The sequence below is a fragment of the Salmo salar genome, chromosome 15 (genome assembly GCF_965601325.2).
Source record: "Salmo salar chromosome 15, fSalSal1, whole genome shotgun sequence".
NCBI classification, from domain to species: Eukaryota; Metazoa; Chordata; class Actinopteri; order Salmoniformes; family Salmonidae; genus Salmo; species Salmo salar.
This window is the reverse complement of record NC_138305.1, coordinates 69,462,501-69,481,360: the sequence shown is the minus strand read 5'-3', so window position 1 is coordinate 69,481,360 and position 18,860 is coordinate 69,462,501. Positions and strand designations below refer to the sequence as shown.

The window sequence follows — 18,860 nt, the reverse complement described above, 5'->3', positions numbered from 1 at the left end:
TAGGACCAGCCTATGGGACTACGTCACAGACATGAGCAGCCACGACACCAGCTCTATTGGACTCATTAACTTCCAGGTCAGAGGTCAAATGTGACCGGGGCTACCATCTGTCAATGTGTGGGTTCATAACTGGGAGTGATGTGGTGTCAGCATGGCCAGGTTCACTCAGGTGGAATGGGGGTGATTTAGTAAGGGCAAGCCACAGTAAAGGAATTTATCCTAATTACATTAAAGCTTCAATACATCACTGTAGTGCTTAATCATCTGAGGACAGCTGCATTTGTTTATGTCTGCAGTCCTGTACATGCCTCTGGCTCACACACACACACACACACACACACACACACACACACACACACCGTTCATCATGGCCGATATGGTTTTCATTTGTCTTGATGAAGTGGTGATTAGCTATGAGGATTCTTCAGTTCAGGAGGGGTATAAAATCGAACCCAATTTCTGGCTTTAATTAAAGCTATTCCCAGGACAGCTTCTTAGAAGGCCACAACTTAAAGAGGTCAATGGGAGACAGTTTTCCAATGCACTCTAATTCACTCACACTGTCTGTGATGTATAAGCAGTCCAGGCGGACCCCCTCAGTAGCAACATGGCTCTAAACATACCATCTTTCAAAAGCAACCCACTACCAGCCCTTTTCAATAGTCACGTGTTCATGGTTTAGTATGGTAGCAGCTGGTTACAACACGTCGTAATGAACAGAAGGAACTGATGGGATGCCTCAGAAGACAAAGGAAGGTTTCGATGCATCTCAAGTTTACCTGCTTCAGATGGATGCAGCTACTGTACATTGACCACGCACTATCCTCTGGACACACACACACACACGCATGCATGCACACACACACACTACACAAACACACACTGTGCACCTTCAGGTCTACTGCTGCGTGTTTCTTGTGAAGCTGCAGGAAGCCCCAGCAGGCCTTTTATAAAGTGCTTTTGGGAGAAAGAGGAGAGGGGAATTGAGTGAGCAAGGAGGGGAAAGGGCACAGGAGAAGGAAGAGGATAGGGAAGATGGAGAGAATGGAGCAAGGGAACATGAGAAGGGAAAGAGGGGAGAGCAGAAGGCAGAGAAGAAAGAGAGAGAATGTAGACAGAGGATAGAAAAGGAAAGCAAGGAATATGAATTGAGGGAAGAACAGAGAGGGCAGAAGAGAGTGAAGGAGATTCACACCCAGAGCCGTAAAAAGCAATTTTGAGGCTTATGTCCCCTTAAAATGGTTGTCTGCTGTCACTATCATTATCAAAGAGAGAAAGACCTTCTCACTTCTGGTCAGTCTGTACACGCCTCCAGCAACCCCTGAAATCACAACAACCCAGCTCTCCAAAACTGCTGACTATTATAAGGCCTGGGAGAGATGAGTTCTCAGGGGTGTGGCTGAAGTCTATTTTTTAATCTCTGCTGCAAATTGATACATTTCCAGCTACGGCTCCGTATTGCATTCCAGGCAGAGAAAGAGGATGTTTCTCTTGAAAGTTTTTTTTTTTTAAACATTTTTTTATATATATTCAGACCTCATGGTTTTGGTCTATGGGTTTTGGAACGATTTAGAAAATATATATATTTTTGGACGTTTCCCTCTTTCCTCGAGGCCACTTTTACTACACTTGTGTCTGATCCTACGTTCATGAACAATAGCCATTTCAACAATAGCCTTGAGTAGCCTTCTACAGGGCAGAAAGGCAAGCGGATATATAGGTCATGACTGAGTAGTAATCCTGGTTGACAATGAATATTACTCTGTTATTTTTTCTTCTTCTCTCTCTGTTGTTGTTCATCGTAATCAGCCCATTAAAATGCATCGATTTTTTTGGGGAGAAAATAAATGCGTCGAAATCCCTTGATCGGAACGGCTGATCAGTGTTGCAAATGTCAACACGTGTGTTCCAGCCAATGCCTGATTTAGCTTTTTAGGTCAGTCACTTTGTTAGACCACTATCCTGTCTTATCATTGTAGTATTACACACACAAAAAAACAAGATGCAATAGTATTGAACCTTCACAATATTTATCTGTCTCTCTCCCCGTCCTGCTGAGAAAAAGGCGCACAAAGACAAACGGAGAAAAAAAAAGAGAGGTTGAGAGTTGCAACTTAGTTAGCTGCGTATGTTTGTCATTTTGCACGTTTGTGTCCACCACTACCATGCATGCAGTCTTTCCTTTACAGGCAGGTTATTGGGCGTTTCAGGGCTGGCGTTCGCTGTTCTTGCATAAGCCTGCTACTGAGTGGGATGACTGGGATCACTGTATTGACGAATACATAATACCCAACCCACAGGAGTGTAGTACTGGGCGTGCAGCCGCATCAAAACGCCACACACATATCCACTGGATATTAGCCTCCAAATCCATCTAAGCCACCAGCGACCAGGCAGAAAACCAGCCAATCGATGGTCTGAAGGGGGAAAAGAGCTTTACCTTCCAAACAGCCCAATATTTATCTAAACACAGGAAGCCATCACAGGGCTTTTTCATGCCACGTATTGACGTGTGTTAAGACGGAAAAGCGTTTACGCTTTGTCATCAGATAATTTTCAGCTGCTGCTGGGGAAGATCACTATCATTACAGCAGTATTGCTTCCTTCTTACCCGTCTTGGTTATCCTGGCTGTCGAAGTAGCCATTCATTCACAATGATAAAAACACACATTTCAAGTTTCAAGTACAGTGAAATGCCTTTCTCGCAAACTCAAAACTCAACAATGCAATAATCAATAACAATGTATTACAAAAAAAAATAAAACAGAAATAAGAATATGAAATAAGGAAGTAAGCATACAATATACAGGATAAAAAAACAAAAGTCTGTTTCAATACCATATTAACAGGAATACTGGAGTGATGGAGGTAGATATGTACAGGGGTAAGGGGACTAGGCAACAGGATATAAGATTAACAGAGTAGCAGCAGCTTGTATGTGTGTGCTTGGTTGGAGTCTTTGGCAATTTTCCAGGCCTTCTTTTCACACCACCTGATTTTTTAATTTTTATTTAATCTTTGTTTAACTTGGCAAATCAGTTATGAACAAATTCTTATTTACAATGACGGCCTAGGAACAGTGGGTATAGAGGTCCTGGATGGCAGGAAGCTCGGTCCCAGTGATGTACTGGGCTGTCCGCACAACCCTCTGTAGCACCATGCAATCGAGGGTGGTGCTATTGCCATACCAAGCAGTGATGCAGCCAGTCAATATGCTCTCAATGGTACAGCTGTAGAAACCTTTCAGGATTTGAGGGCCCATGCCAAACCTTTTCAACCTCCTGAGGGTGAAGAGACACTGTTGCGCATTCTTCATGACTGTGCGTGTGTGTTAGGACCATTTGAAGTTTTTAGTGATTTGGATACCGAGGAACTTGAAGCTGTCCACCTGCTCCACTGCCATTGAAACAATAACAAAGCGTTCTCTTCGCCCCTGTTTCTGTAAAAAGCTGAGGGGTTGGGCTGGAGAAATGTAACCACTCTTAAATTCATAGACAGAGCTATGGATGCAACGACTGACCATTCAAGATATCAACATTATAGTTTTAACCATGTTTTGAGGCCGTATACTGTAGTGTTTGTTTAAAAACATTGGCGTAAATCTGATGGGGTACGACAGTTGAACTAAGCTCATGAGGCATTTATAAGTTATATTCTTCAAGAATCAATGGGTACGTTTCATTAATTCAGAAGTCCAAAAATGGATGATGTAAATATTCACACCTGTTTACACATATGGGACGAGTAATTCACTCTCCATATCGAGTACATGTGAGTAGAGGAGAATAGGAGGCCTGCTGTTCTGCCGTCTCACTGTTTGAGGGCTTTAAACTGTATATCACTTCTTCCACATGATCGCACGAGTACTTTCCAGAAGTGGAGCGTCAAATAGTGGTGATGCATTATAGATAGTGAATAGAGGGACGATCGGGTTGAGATACCAACAGAATCCACATTGTGTTTCTATTTTCATTAATATGATCGAGTTACATTCATATTTTATAAGATATTTTCTACTTGGATATAGAGATCTCTGTCTCTCTCTCGCTCTCTCACTCTCTCTCTCTCTATCACTCTCTCTATCGCTGAGTGGTTAAGTTCACTCTTTCAATGAGGGATTGGGAGAGATAACCATTTTCAAGTTGTATTAGTCGTATATACAGGATACACATGGTATACACTGTCCAACTAAATGCTTGCTTGCAGGTTCCTTCTCAACAATGCAACAACAATAAGAAATAATATAACAATACGAACATAAAGTAAATGGCTCAGTAGAATATAATAGACATTTTAGCATAAGTATAATACAGGAAGGCACAATTCATAGTCCAATATTTACACATGTATCAAGGAAGGGGGAATTGGGGGGCAAGTGTTTAATAAATTGTGAAGTATTAGCAATAGTAAAGAGTCTGGTAGCTGTGTGTGTGTGTGTGTGTGTGTAGACATGTCAGTGTGGGTATGTGCGTGAGTGGGTGTGTGCTAAGGTGCGGAGAGTCAGTGCAGGTGGTCAGTCCAGTTCAAGTGTTCAGCAGTCTGATGTCTTGCAGATAGAAACTGTCTCTGAGCCTGTTGGTATCAGACCTTATGTTCCGATACCGTCTGCCCGGCAGTAAGGGAGTGAACAGCTCGTGGCTGGGCTGTGTGTTTTTTTTTTATGCTGCGGTACTTCCTCAGGCACCGTTCAAGTAGATGTCCTGAATGGCAGTTGTGGAAAAAGTACCAAATGTCATACTTGAGTAAAAGTAAAGATACCTTTATTAATAGAAAATGACTCAAGTAAAAGTGAAAGTCACCCAGAAAAATACTACTTGAGTAAAAGTAAAAAAGTATTCGCTTTTAAAAGTATCAAAAGTAAATGTAATTGCTAAAATATACTTATGTATCAAAAGTAAAAGTACAGGTATAAATCATTTCAAATTCCTTGTGTTAAGCAAAGCAGACGGCCACAGGTTCTAAATGTACAGATAGCCAGGGGCACACTCAAACACTCAGAGATTATTTACAAACGAAGCATGTGTTTAGTGAGTCTGCCAGATCAGAAGTAGTAGGGATGACCATGGATGTTCTCTTGATAAGTGTGTGAATTGTGTGAATCAAAATGTGACGAGTACTTTTTGGTGTAAGGGAAAATTTATGGAGTAAAAAGTACATCATTTACTTTAGGAATGTAGTGAAGTAAAAGTTGTCAAAAATGTAAATAGGAAAGTACAAATAACGACTTATGTATTCCTTTAAAGTATTTTTACTTAAGTTCTTTACACCACTGCTGAATGGGTGGGAACACAGACTCAGTGATGTACTGGGCCGTCTTCACCACCCGCTGGAGGGCCTCGTGGTTGTGGACGGAGCACTTCACGTAACAGGCCATGATGCAACCGGTCAGGACGCTCTCGACAGTGCAGCGATAGTTTTTGGAGCCAAATTTCTCTAGCCGCCTTTTGGAAGTAAAGGCGCTGTTTCGCCCTGTTGACAAGAGTGGTGATGTTGTTGGGCCATGTCAAGTCCTCAGTGAACAAGATTGAGCCTTTGTTTTTCACCGTTTATGTGTAGACCATTTTATCAACAGCACTCATGGCTGCACGGTTTCTCCAATGGAGACGGTAGAGTTGGCATGATGGAATGTGGCATGGTACCAGAACATGCCAACACCAACTGTACCAGTTAGAAGAAGGTGGCTGTGTCCAGCTAGGGCCATCTCACTGCTGTGAAGCTACCCGTAACAGACAGTCAGACGCGTGTAATAACCAGCGGGGGAATATTGGCCCAAATCCTCCAGAACACCTCGCCAAACAAAAAGCAGCTAAAGCCTTAAACCTATGCCCAATCGCACGCCGCGCTGCTTTGATCTATGCCAACGCAACAATGGAGGCCATCTTTATTCTGGCAATTAGGCAAAGCAGTAGATTATCTCCCCTTTAGTCCAACCCAACGCAAATCCACCCGGATTCAATTATTACAGGCTTCCCCTGTCTGCGGCCGTTTGGGCTTCTTGGGCGTCCGGCCAGTACACAAATGTGTTCAAGGATTTGGACTACTGAGAGTGCAACAGAAACGTTTTTTTTTTTTTTACACTTTATTTATTTTCGCAGTCCTCCCGACGTGAGAAGTCTATCACATAAAAATGAAACCTTGGGAGCTTACAAACAGACTTGTGGTAAATATTTTATGCGAACAATAATCAAAATGTACTATTTTCACTCCTACTCTTCCCTCTGTTGTTGTGGCACTTTGGAACCGTCCATTAAGAAGAGAGAGCCTCTACAACCCTCCCCCCTAAAAAAATACTATTCCCCACCTTATTGGTCCGAAGTGCCTCCCTAGGCCCAGGGAAAAATCCTGAAATGTTTTCGGATTGTGCTGTCTCTCAAGGAGCCGAGATCTTATTGCTTTACTTATGAGAAATCTCCACTCACAGTAACTTGTATAATGCGTCGCAGTTGACTGGGTATTTCAGACATTCTCTGCTCTTCACTCTCAAGGCCTCAATTTATTTAGCCCAGTGTCTTCCTCTCTCTTTCGCTCTCTCTACCTCCCTTTCCTCTTTACCTTTCTCCCTCCCTCCTTCGCTCCCTCCCTCTCAAGATCGTTCAAAGGCGACAGTAGTGGTTGAATGTGTGTGTGTTGAAGGGGAGTGCTTGTGCTGTTAGAGGGCTGGGATGAGAGACCCCCTTTTGGTTTCCCCATCTGGGCCACGACCTTGTTCCCCTCCCAACCAATCACCGACTGCCGCTGTCATCTCCGCCATTTGATGTGTCTCAGAGACAACAGCCTGTCAACTCCTAACACACTCCTCTCTTTTCTCTCTCCCTTTCATCTGCAGATACCACCGTGTCATCGCGGAAAGGTAAGGCAACACATAATCAGTCACCTGTGTCCCTCCGCTGTTTGGGATGTGCCGTGTGTGTGTGTGTGTGTGTGTGTGTGTGTGTGTGTGTGTGTGTGTGTGTGTGTGTGTAGCAGCAGCAGCTGTGTGTTTGTTCTCAAGTACTGTTTATCAACACTTATGCCTGATGTGTTAGCGATGCGAAGTCAAGGTTACTGTTCTGTACAATAGCGTTATCCCTGGATATCATGGTCCCCAAACAGCCACACCTATAGCCAATAGCATCGCTCTATACATTACATGGGAAATATACAATCCACGCTACGTGCATCACTGACGACTCATCGGTACGCTCAGAATCATAACGTTCTTTTGTAATGTTTTCTCTCTGCGTAGCTCATCAGTCATAGCACAGTTAAAGCCTTGCGTATGTTAATGTGTGGGGGTGGGTGGAGAGAGTGATTGTGTTCCTCGGTATAACTGGGCGGTGGGGGTACGGTTGGCGGGTGGGAGGGAGGGCTGGCGCTGTCTGTTTTGATTGGGGGGGGGGATAATGATCAGATTGGAAGCAGACATTGTGGACAGGTCCGGGGGGCTTATTTTGAGTGGCAGCACAGTGTGGGTGTATGCATCAGGACGTTTCATCCCTTTACTCTGTGTAATGAAGCTGACGGCGGAGGGCGTGCCCAAGCTTGTATCCTGTGTGATTGCACTGGATGAGAGGACAATAGACAATCAGCCGTGTTACTTTACAGTTGATACACTTGACGTTGTTCAAACTTTGTTTCGCACACTTTGTGTGAAGGTATTGTTATGTGTGTGTGTGTGTCGGGGGGGGGGGGGGGACGACAGCATCTTTGTTTTCTCAGGAGAGAAGATTTTTTTGGGCAACTCAGTTACATAACGTGACACGCACTGACTACAAGTACACTCTCAAATACACTTGATCTACAATACATAGCCATACCAACTATGCAGTGTGCTTGATATCCTCGCATACTTCATGTTTGGTACACACATGGTAACAGACAGAGATACACATCGGTTTTGTTAGTATGTGTGTGCGCGTGCGTGTGAGTGTTGTCAGACGGGTCTATAAAGCCAAGTGATGTGGTGCGGCTGTGCTGTGTAGTCTGATGGGTGTAGAGCGGGAACAGAGGCTAGCATGGTGTACATCATCTCTCTACAGACACAATCCCATATGCCGGCTGCTGAAGGAGAGACACATAAATAAGGCCAGACACCGCACCCTGTGTGTGTGTGTGTGTGTGTGTGTGTGTGTGTGTGTGTGTGTGTGTGTGTGTGTGTGTGTGTGTGTGTGTGTGTGTGTGTGTGTGTGTGTGTGTGTGTGTGTGTGTGTGTGTGTGTGTGTGTGTGGGGGGGACACACTAATCTAGGCCTTTTACAGCTATGCTAACCCATGCACACAGGCAGACACACACCTTCTTGTAACATACTCCCTTTCTCCCTCAAACATTTACACAGCGCACTCAAATACTCTGTCTATATTTCAGCTCACGAAACATGGGACCAACGCTTTTTGTTCAGTGTAAAAATTTTTTTTTTTAAAAGACACAATCAAACCAAATTGCTGTACAAAAGAAAGGCGACGTCAGGAAGAACAAAAAGAAAGTGCGTTAAATGGAGCACACAGAGGGAGCATGTTTTTGTCCATTTCAGACAATGAACACGGAGAATGGGTAACACTGCTGCAGGATGGAAAAGCAGTACGGAGGCAAGTCGAAGATCAAACTAACCTGGCACGAAATTCACATGGTTGCAAAAGAGTTAAGGAATTCCAACAGATTCTGTTTGGATGACGATTCACACTGCTGATGGACCATAGACCCCTCACCTCCATCTTTGGTCCCCACCCCGCACACTCCCCACATTCTGTTGCTCGCAGCCAGCCGCATGGGGCAATGGGTCTTAGAGTTTTCTGGTCAACAATACGACATCTAGTACAGGTCTGAGTAGAACTGCAATGCAGACAGACTCTTAAGGCTTCCCTTACCTGTCGCTCACACTGAGCACTCCCAGGCTGAAATCCTCTACTTCAAGGAAGTGATGAACGCCCCAGTTACGTCAGCCCAAGTGAAGAAGGTTACCCACACTGATCCGGTGATGTCTGAGATCATAGACATTGTCACCTTGTGCTGGGGAGGAGAGCTGCCGGACAGCTTTACCTGTTGAGGAGAAACAATAAATTTAAATTACAGGTTGTAATGCAACAAAATATGAAAAACACCAAGGGGGATGAATACTTTTGCAAGGCACTGTATCTCTCTCTCATCTCTCCTTGTCTCTCGCTTGTATGTGTGTGTTGGCAGCGTCAACCACTCATCAACCTCGCACCCTCAGATGCTCCGGCTGTCTATTTCCGATGGCAGTGTTTATCTGGCAGGTTAGCACACATGTCATTTGGATGGCTTAGTGTAGCCATCTATCTTTTTTGCAGAAGTCTACTGGCCCTAGCAGTGTGCTATTTCAGTAGCTGAATGACCACACTTCCTTCCCTAGGACCGTGATAGACAACCTCCAAACTCTGCTCACCTCGACACACTTTGTATCCCTCTCTCCCTCCCCACTCCATCTCTCTCTTTCTCTCTCCCTCCTTTCTCAGAGCCAAATTAAGTATATTTATGGCACCTGTGCTGGAAAAACACTCTCTGGGAGACGTTCCTCTAATTTCATTTTCAAAATGACAGCGATAAATTGATCAAATGGGCCGAATCGAATCAGAATCTCACGCAGGCCCATCCGTCATGGCCCATCCTTGGGGAGCTGGGGGCGTAGTTAAACCAGCCAAAACCATACACTAGCAGGAGAAAAAGAGAGAGAGGGTGAGGGAGGGAGAGAGAGGGAGAAGGGAGGCAGGAGGAGAGGATGAGTGGGTGTAAGTAGGGAAAAGGGGAACAAGAAAGAGGAATTACAAAATGCCTACTCAACAAAATGGCTGTGCAATCATTTCCTTATTCATCATAAGTTACTTAGACATTTTAATTTACAGAACTCTCTGGAGAACATAAGGCCTTGCCCCACTGTGCATGTATGTGTGGGTGTCCGTGCATCCACACGTGTGTATTTTTGTGTTTCTGTGTGTACTGCAGAGGTCAAAGCTAATTTTCCAACACAGCAAAGCCTCACGGGGGAAGACGGGCTAAGTACTCAGGCTGCCGATGGACCAGCGTGATAATTCATTAATCAGAACACAAGTTAATTGATTCTGCTGCTCATCGCTCCGTTGCAGAAAGCCTCCTTCATTCAAACAGCACACAGAGCTTTATCCCTCCCTGGCCTCTGAGAGCTGCAGGTTCACACGCTCCATGCCCTCTCTATACCCCTCTGTCACTTTCTCTCCTTCACTACCCCACTCTCACACTTTAAACTCCTTCTTTCTCTCTTTCTCTTGGTCTCTCTCTCACACTTTATCGCCTCCTCCCTCTCTCACACTTTATCGCCTCCTCCCTCTCTCACACTTTATCGCCAGCCTCTTCCTTCTCCTCTCTTTCACTTCCCCTCAAACTGACTCGTTAGCTCCCTTTGTCTCTTCTTCTTTTCTTTCTTCTTTTGCTTCCCCTCTCTATCTTCCTCCCCTCCTCTCTCTCTGCATTTATCTGTGTGTGTGTGTCACTGTGCGGGCTTAACTAGGCGTGAGCATGGTAAAGCAGCTTAGCACTAACAGGGCTAATGAAGTCAGGGCCCCGGGTCCCTGTAAAGGAGATCAATGCTACTACTCTGTTGGCTCTGTGGAGCCTGTCAGCGTTGAATGATTAGATGAATCAGTCATACGGCCTGCAAACTAGCAGACTGACACTCAGATATGTGGTAATACTAATGCTACTAAAAACATGCTTGAGTACACAGGTAGGCAGACAGAGAGGCAGGCAGGTACGCACATATATAATCTCTCACACACACACCACCCACTCTCAGCCGAACACCCAGCCCCCCAGTCTGTTCTAATTGATGATTCCAACATGGAGGGAGGGAGAGAGGGAGGGAGGGAGAGAGGGAGAGAGAGAGAGAGCTATCGATCCCTGCTCAAAGCAGGAGAGGAGAAACTGCAGCAGGCTAGTAGGTTGGCAAGCTGTATCAGGGAGATCTACACTCTTTGAAAAAAGGGTTCCAAAAGGTAAACCTTTTGAAGAACCCTTTGTGGTTTCAGGTAGAACCCTTTTGTGTTCCATTTAGAACCCTCTGTGGAAAGGAACCCAAAGAGGTTCTACCTCGAACCAAAAAGGGTTCTTCAAAGGGTTATCCTATGGAGACAGCCAAAGAACCATTTTAGGTTCTAGATAGAACCTTTTTTCTAAGAGTGTAGCCCTCTCCTGGATGACTATACATACAAACTGCTCTACACATCCTGGTGATGAGACGTGCACTGGGTTTGACAATTTTGATTGTTGTTTTTTTGACTGGGTCTTGCTCAGAGTTATCCAACTTCCTGAAACATTACTGGAGGATCTAAGAATGGCTCTGATCCATATAACCTGAAGGAAAGTTACAGGGAAGTTATCTCCAATGGGAATTCAACACATGCAGTATAACATTTCACGTCTGTGTTTACATGTTTGTTCAGCAGAGTGTGTAGAGCGTGTGTGCGCTTATATGTGTGTCTATAAATAGAAGTGTGAACGTGTCTTTGTGTGTTTAAATGCTAATGCGGTGGCGCGGAGCGGCAGGGGATATGGTAGGGTCAAGAAGCTGCCTCTGTCGGAGGGAAAGGAGGCAGAGGAGGGCTTGCCCTGTTAGCTAAAGATGCTAATTTACCTGTCAATTTACACAGGAAGCAGAGTGATCTACAAGCCTCCACAACACCACCACACACTCTCTCTCTCTCACGTCTTCCACTATTACTTTCAGTACATACTGACACTGCCTTGCATTCCATTCCTATATCATATTATTACATTTGTTTGTTTCTCTCTCCCTTTATTTCTCTCTCTCTCTCTCTTTCGCTCTCTCTCTCTTTCGCTCTCTTTCTCTTCTGTTCGATCTTCCTCTCGGAAGATCCTCCTTCTGGCGCAGCTAAAGAAAGTGTTTAATTGAAATGCACGCTCGCTTCTGCCAACGTGTGGGCCCCTAGCCAAGTCTCTCACCTATTCCCTTGCCAAGAGAAGCCTGCCTAGCTCATAGAGAGATTGTTCTGCGGGTGGAGCCGTAGTGATTGAGTTAGGATGTGTGGACACGTCCTGGTTTTGTTTACCACTGTGTGCTGTTCTGCTGTGTGCTCACTGTGCTGCTCGGTTGCTCATCCTCCTCGGGATCCCTAGGACGAGGGATGGCGGTGAGGATTATTTTGGCTTGTTTGTTTCGAGCCTGTATTTGAGGCCCTGAGAGAGAGGGGTCAGCTCAGGTCTGACCCGGCTGAACCCACCCCCTCATACCCAGATAATAGGGTCCAACACTGGAAGGATTTTAAACGCCACCCTCCACAGGGTCACCAAAGACCACTTTGACAGATGATGGCACTTCTGTGTGATTTAAGGAGTTGGAGTCGCTGCAGCTGGGGAAATGACCGCACTCTGACAGGCTGACTGTTCCTGTTTTTGGGAGTGAGACCCGTGGTGTGCCTTGTGAGCTTGGCTACCTCATGACTCAAGCGTTTCAGACTTGAACGGAGATCCTAGCACGCACGCACGCACACACACAAACACACACAACCTTCCCAGACTTACCTGTCCTCCTCATTAAGCCTGTCTGGGCCTGGAAACATTTCTCTCTGCCTGCCTCTGACAGGAACAGCAAAGAATAGAAAAGAAAAGGAAGAGGAAAAGGAACGATAGAGACAGATCACAAATCTCTCTTACTGAATCCCGCTCTCCCAAGTTTCAACTTGCCAATTAAATGCGGGGAACATTAAGAGGTTTTTGTGGCCGGGCCAAGTTAATTTGCTGTTCTGTGTTCCTCCCACTATGGGGTAGCGGTTGGTGATTGCGACGGGCAGACGGCAATGGGAGTTTTGAGGCAAGAGGACTGGCACACTCAGTGTAATTGACTTCACAAAGACAAACTACAACTCATCAAGCCTATTGTCTCAACGTCAATGTCAGACAGGGAGGCTGTCGAAGTGCGGACATGAAGGCGTAGACCTTCGATTGGGCCATTGTCTCCTGGTTGGGAGATGTTACTTCAACGTTTACCTTGCTGCTGTTGCTGATCTTGTTTCGTTGTTGTCTCTTCAGCCACTGATGATGTCAGTGGTGGGAACAGAGCCAATCCCTTGAGGCTAATGACTCTTGTTCATGTTTGAACAACATGTTTCCCCCCCGCTCCATATCGCTCCATGTCTCCCTCTATCCCTGCCTGCCCAGAGTGAGTTAGAGCTGCCATAAGTCTCTGTCTGCTTAGGGCTGGTGGACGCCACGTCGAAGGGGCAGCCCCAGTGTGCTGGCAGTGCAGGGGAGGTAGGTGCCATATTGCACCCAGCGGGGAGGCTCCGGCGTGGGCCTGGCTCGGAAGCCAGTCCGGGCTAGCTTGGATTGGCCCAGCAGGATGGTCGTGGGAGGGTAGGCTTGAGAGGAGAGGAAGGCAGAGGAACGGAAGATGGTTGATGGATACTTCACTTTCTACTTTGGAGTCCACAGGCAGCATCCTGGGAGAGTGTATGCGAGAAGCATGGAGAGCAGACGTGTTCAAACACCATCTCACACTCACACGCTCACACATACTGCACATCCACGCCTAGATAACAAAGAAAGTCATGCACAGAAACAAAATTCACACATGGAGTCTTGCAAACTTTTTACCAAATGACCCAATCAACACCATCCGGCATGTTAGTTGGTTACCTTGAACTACTAGAAGTGCGCGCTTTTTTTTCTTGTGTAAAATGTGCATATTCATGCGCAGACACATCATAGCGAGCTGTGCCCATAACGAGCTTCACCCTCCGCCGGCTCTGCAGTCACGCTAATTAGGCTGGCATTTTGCTTCTCCGGTTGTTGCGTTCTCTAACGCTGCCTCGTCAGCCGCTCAAAGGGATGTCACCACGGTAACACAGGCAGATGGATAGTTCTGGAGTCTCTTCAGGAGAGAACCAACAAAGAAGAAGAAGAAACACACACAAACAAACACTATATGGCAAACAAACAAACAAGAAAGAAACATAGATGGATCGTTTTCCTTCTGACAGTCTGCAGCTGCTGAGAAAAGAGGAAAGCTGTGGCTTTTTCCTCTCTCAAGCTGCTTCTTTCTTTTCGGCTGAGGAGCTGATTCTGATTCAGTCCAGGAGTTTTATTACCAAATTTACGATGCAAATCCCACTTGTTCCCCGACACCAGCAAGCACAGGGAAAATGAGCCTGGGTCTGGGAGAAAATTGGGGTTTGGAACATTGCATAGCAGAAACAGGAGACCTGAGCCTGGAAGAAAAACTCGCTGTTAACAGCATTCTCCCCTTAAAGCTCTACTCCAACATTTCTTACTTTCTTAAACAACTTCACGTTATAGTTACTCAACTGTTTTATAATCCAGTCACATGAACAATTGCATGTTCAGTAAGCCACTGTGCACGTACTGTGCATATGAGACTTGATATTAGCATATCGCACCAGTCAACCATGGTAATGACATTCCTACACGGAAGCATTCCTACGCGGAGTCTACGTCAGAAATGACACCCTGTTCCCTTTAACGTGCACTCCTTTTAAATTGCTTTTTAAATCTTTTTTTTCTTACCCTTATTTTACCAAGTAATTTGACTGAGAACACATTCTCATTCACAGCAACGACCTGGAGAATAGTTACAGGGAAGAGGAGGGGGGGGATGAATGAGCCAATTGGAAGCTGGGGATGATTAGGTGACCATGATGGTATGAGGGCCAGATTGGGAATTTAGCCAGGACACCGGGTTAACACCCCTACTCTTACAATAAGTGCCATGGGATCTTTAGTAACCACAGAGAGGCAGGACACCCGTCCCATCCGAAAGACGGCTCAAAGGGCTCTGGTCAAAATGAATGCACTATTTAGGGAATAGGGTGCAATTTGGGACGTATCAAGAGAGGTGGTTAACTATCCCATTCCATGGTGTAGCCACTGCAACCCAGAACATTCTCCACTCCAGGCCCCACGGCGTTCCCTGCCTGCCTTCTCCTAACATCCTAATATTTCAAGGATTTATCCTCCTTCCCTGGTGGGGGATGATCCCAGGGAGAGGGATCTGGAGGTAGACAGACAGAGCTCCTCCAGGATCCAGTGGTTTCCCATGTTCTCCTGGGTTTTACTGGGGATTCAGCTAAAAGGATTCTTCCAAGGTGGGGGATCATGTTTGCATTAGAGAGAGGAGAGAGAGAGAAGCACCAGCCAAGGTAAACTATCATCTGACATGTGCAGGAAGAGGAGGAGCAGTGTGTAAGTCGTAGGAGATGGAGGAGGGGTAAGGTGAAGACGTGTTTTTTTTTATGAATAAGAAGCACTGAGGGAGGTCAAAGGTTAGGCAGGGGAAACATAAGAAGGGGAAAGGGGATTGATGGGTTGACAAGTGAAGCACATTTTGGGTGGATTGGATGAGGGAAGAGGGGATAGGATGAGGAAAGGGCAGTACAGTGCTACTGTACCTCAGAAGAATTCACTCTCGATCGACACTTTTAATCGTTATTGTTTTCTAACAAATATCTGAACACACCCACCGTCCTCCTCAACACTTCAACATGCATTTCCACTCTCAGCAGAAAAAAAGTGAGGACTCCATGAGCTTCCAACCAGCTCATTAACCCCTGAGGCTCATCATCGGTGTGGGAAGGTGGCTTCACAATCAGACGGATTATTCTGGGCTAGGATAATTCCAAACCGAAATCAGCTCTTGACAATCTATAATTCCTACATGCCCCTGAAAAGTAAGCAAAGCTGAGCCCAGTAAAGTTGGAGACAGGCAGCGCAGGCAGGCATTGTCACAGCTGCACGCAATGCAATGCAATGCAATGCAATACAAAGCAGCTCAGCTCAATATGCATATTTTCTGTACGCACTGCGGGAAATGCTGGCCCTCTAAATGGAAGCAGAATGCTCACTCGGTTGACATGCATGTTGGCCCAAAGCAGCGTAGTCGGTGTGGCATTAGCCTAGCATTGATGGTAAAGATGACAGAGCTCTGCTATTGGAGTGATGCTCTCTGTGTGTGTGTGTGTGTGTGTGTGTGTGTGTGTGTGTGTGTGTGTGTGTGTGTGTGTGTGTGTGTGTGTGTGTGTGTGTGTGTGTGTGTGTGTGTGTGTGTGTGTGTGTGTGTGTGTGTGTGTGTGTGTGTGTGTGTGTGGATGCGCTGATTTGAATGTCAACGTTATTCCTGGGGTACAGTAGACCTGGGTGAGTGCATCACACAGTCAGAGAGAGCTTAAAGCTTAAACGCTATGCTAAAGAGGATCACACTTTCCTCACTTTCTTTCTCTCTCTCTCTCTTTCTCTTTCCATCCCCCACTCACACACTTTTATTCTATTTTCCATTATCCCTGGTTCCTGTCTGGTTTTTATCATCTTTCACGTCTATTTAAGGCTTGTTTGTGATAGTCAGGAAGGAGCTAGCTGAGGGAGTTGAGATCTGTGTGATGTTTACGTAGCTTTAGATTTGTTTCTGTTATTTCCCCTCCCCTATTCCCACCTGAGAGAGGGGGACAGGGTCCCTCTCCCTCCTCTCCTCCCTATCCTCTCTCTCTCTCCTCTCTCTCATCCCCCTCTCCACTCCTGCACTGCATGGCCCAATGCTCTGGAGACGGCTGGCGCGTCTCAAGCAGTATCTGTCTCAGAGAAATTATGTCCTAATCGTCCCCAAGGGAGTCACTATGGGAACGCAGTCCTTTTATGCCCATTAATATAAGAGGACTTTTGGAGGGAGGAACAAGAAGTTTCTGCTTCATGATTTATGTGGGGGTTCATGTGTGTGTCCATACATGATTACAATGTTGAGTATGCAGTTGTGAACACATTTGCAACTCTACATTATCATAGTACTGCTCTATCTATTCAGTGACAGTATCATAGTACTGCTCTATCCCTTCAGTGACATTATCATAGTACTGCTCTATCCCTTCAGTGACATTATCATAGTACTGCTCTATCCCTTCAGTGACATTATCATAGTACTGCTCTATCCCTTCAGTGACATTATCATAGTACTGCTCTATCCCTTCAGTGACATTATCATAGTACTGCTCTATCCCTTCAGTGACATTATCATAGTACTGCTCTATCCCTTCAGTGACATTATCATAGTACTGCTCTATCCCTTCAGTGACATTATCATAGTACTGCTCTAAGTACTGCTCTATCCCTTCAGTGACATTATCATAGTACTGCTCTATCCCTTCAGTGACATTATCATAGTACTGCTCTATCTCTTCAGTGACATTATCATAGTACTGCTCTCCCTTCAGTGAAGCCTTGTCTGCTCCTGAGCAAACAGAAGCTCTCAGACTTAAATCATAGATTTTTCACTCACCATCCCCCCTTCCTGAATTCTATCATCCTGACAGGTAGGAAATCAAACAGTAATTTCCTGCAGGGAATAAACGTGCTTCTCCACTGCTCTCCATGAGGCAAGAACAGATTCACTCAGGATTAGATCTTTTTTCTCCTGTAGGTTTTCAGGATGATGGTTTCTTGTCTCAATGTTTCCATGCAGAGCACGCATGAGAGAGAGACATGGGCAGAGGGGAGGCCGAGGAGATTGAAAGCTCTCTCTCTTTCCTTCTCGCTATCTCTTTCTGTAGCTGCAGTGTGGGTGTGTAGGTGTGTGTGGATGAGTTATCAGTGTTTTCAGAGTTCAGTGCTCAGTCTGTCAGTAGTGCTTCTTCTCCTCCACACTCTCTAAGCCACCCCAGGCCAATTAGACACATCCACCACCATGAGAGGAAATGAGCAGCTCTTAAGGCCCCTGATAGGGGAGAGGACCAATGCTAAACGCATACACGTACCTGCTCGCCAACATCTAGGTAGAATAGAACGAGGGATTACTACCCATGCTAGCTACATTTACATTTAAGTCATTTAGCAGACGCTCTTATCCAGAGCGACTTACAAATTGGTGCATTCACCTTATAATATCCAGTGGAACAACCACTTTACAATAGTGCATCTAAATATTTTAAGGGGGGGGGGGGGGTTAGAAGGATTACTTTATCCTATCCCAGGTATTCCTTAAAGAGGTGGGGTTTCAGGTGTCTCCGGAAGGTGGTGATTGACTCCGCTGTCCTGGCGTCGTGAGGGAGCTTGTTCCACCATTGGGGTGCCAGAGCAGCGAACAGTTTTGACTGGGCTGAGCGGGAACTGTGCTTCCTCAGAGGTAGGGAGGCGAGCAGGCCAGAGGTGGATGAACGCAGTGCCCTTGTTTGGGTGTAGGATAGATGATACTGTACATCAAACAATTACATCAAAATATATGGGCTATCTACAGTACATGCATTCATTTATATTCCCAATACTCACATAGGGTAGTTCATGCTACGTCCAGCAGTATGAGGATTTTGTCATGTTTGATATTATTCATACAGTGCATTCGGAAAGTATTCAAACCCCTTGACTTTTTCTACATTTTGTTACGTTACAGCCTTATTCTTAAATTTATGAAATACTTTTTTCCTACTAATGACAAAGCGAAAAGTTTTTTTTAGCTAAAACAAATGTTTGCACATTTGTAACTGACTGGCTCGATTCGTAACTGACTGGCTCGATTCGGTCTTAGGTAGCAACATTTGAAATGGTGTTTTTTGCATTGGATAAAAGTAGAGACTCAGAACTAGAAAATGGTATCGCATACACTACAGTTGAGGAACAATGGGAAAGTAATTCTGCTTTGAAAGTTGATAAACTTGTAACCTCACTTTTGAGAAAATGGCCCTTGAATATTTTGGTACCTACTGGAGAGCTCTTCTTTGTCTACACCCATTCAGCATCGTTCACACCCTCTTAAGCTTTAGCCCCACCCATTTCTTTAAGGATTCACATATGAGGCTATGTACTAAACAACCAAAGATTTCAAGACTAAAGTCTGGCTAACACTGCAGGTGTGTTCATAAATTTAATCTGGAATGCCG

At 45.4% G+C, this 18,860-nt stretch overlaps 1 protein-coding gene across 1 annotated transcript in view; it reads left to right on the top strand.

The window, feature by feature from the left end:
- The window catches only part of LOC106571924 (cadherin-4), a 395,713-nt gene that overhangs the window by 186,572 nt on the left and 190,281 nt on the right, over positions 1–18,860 (top strand). Inside the window, exon 3 of the mRNA XM_014145495.3 lies at positions 6,827–6,850. Within this exon, the coding sequence (XP_014000970.2) occupies positions 6,827–6,850 (24 nt within the window). The remainder of the gene's footprint in view (positions 1–6,826; positions 6,851–18,860) is intronic.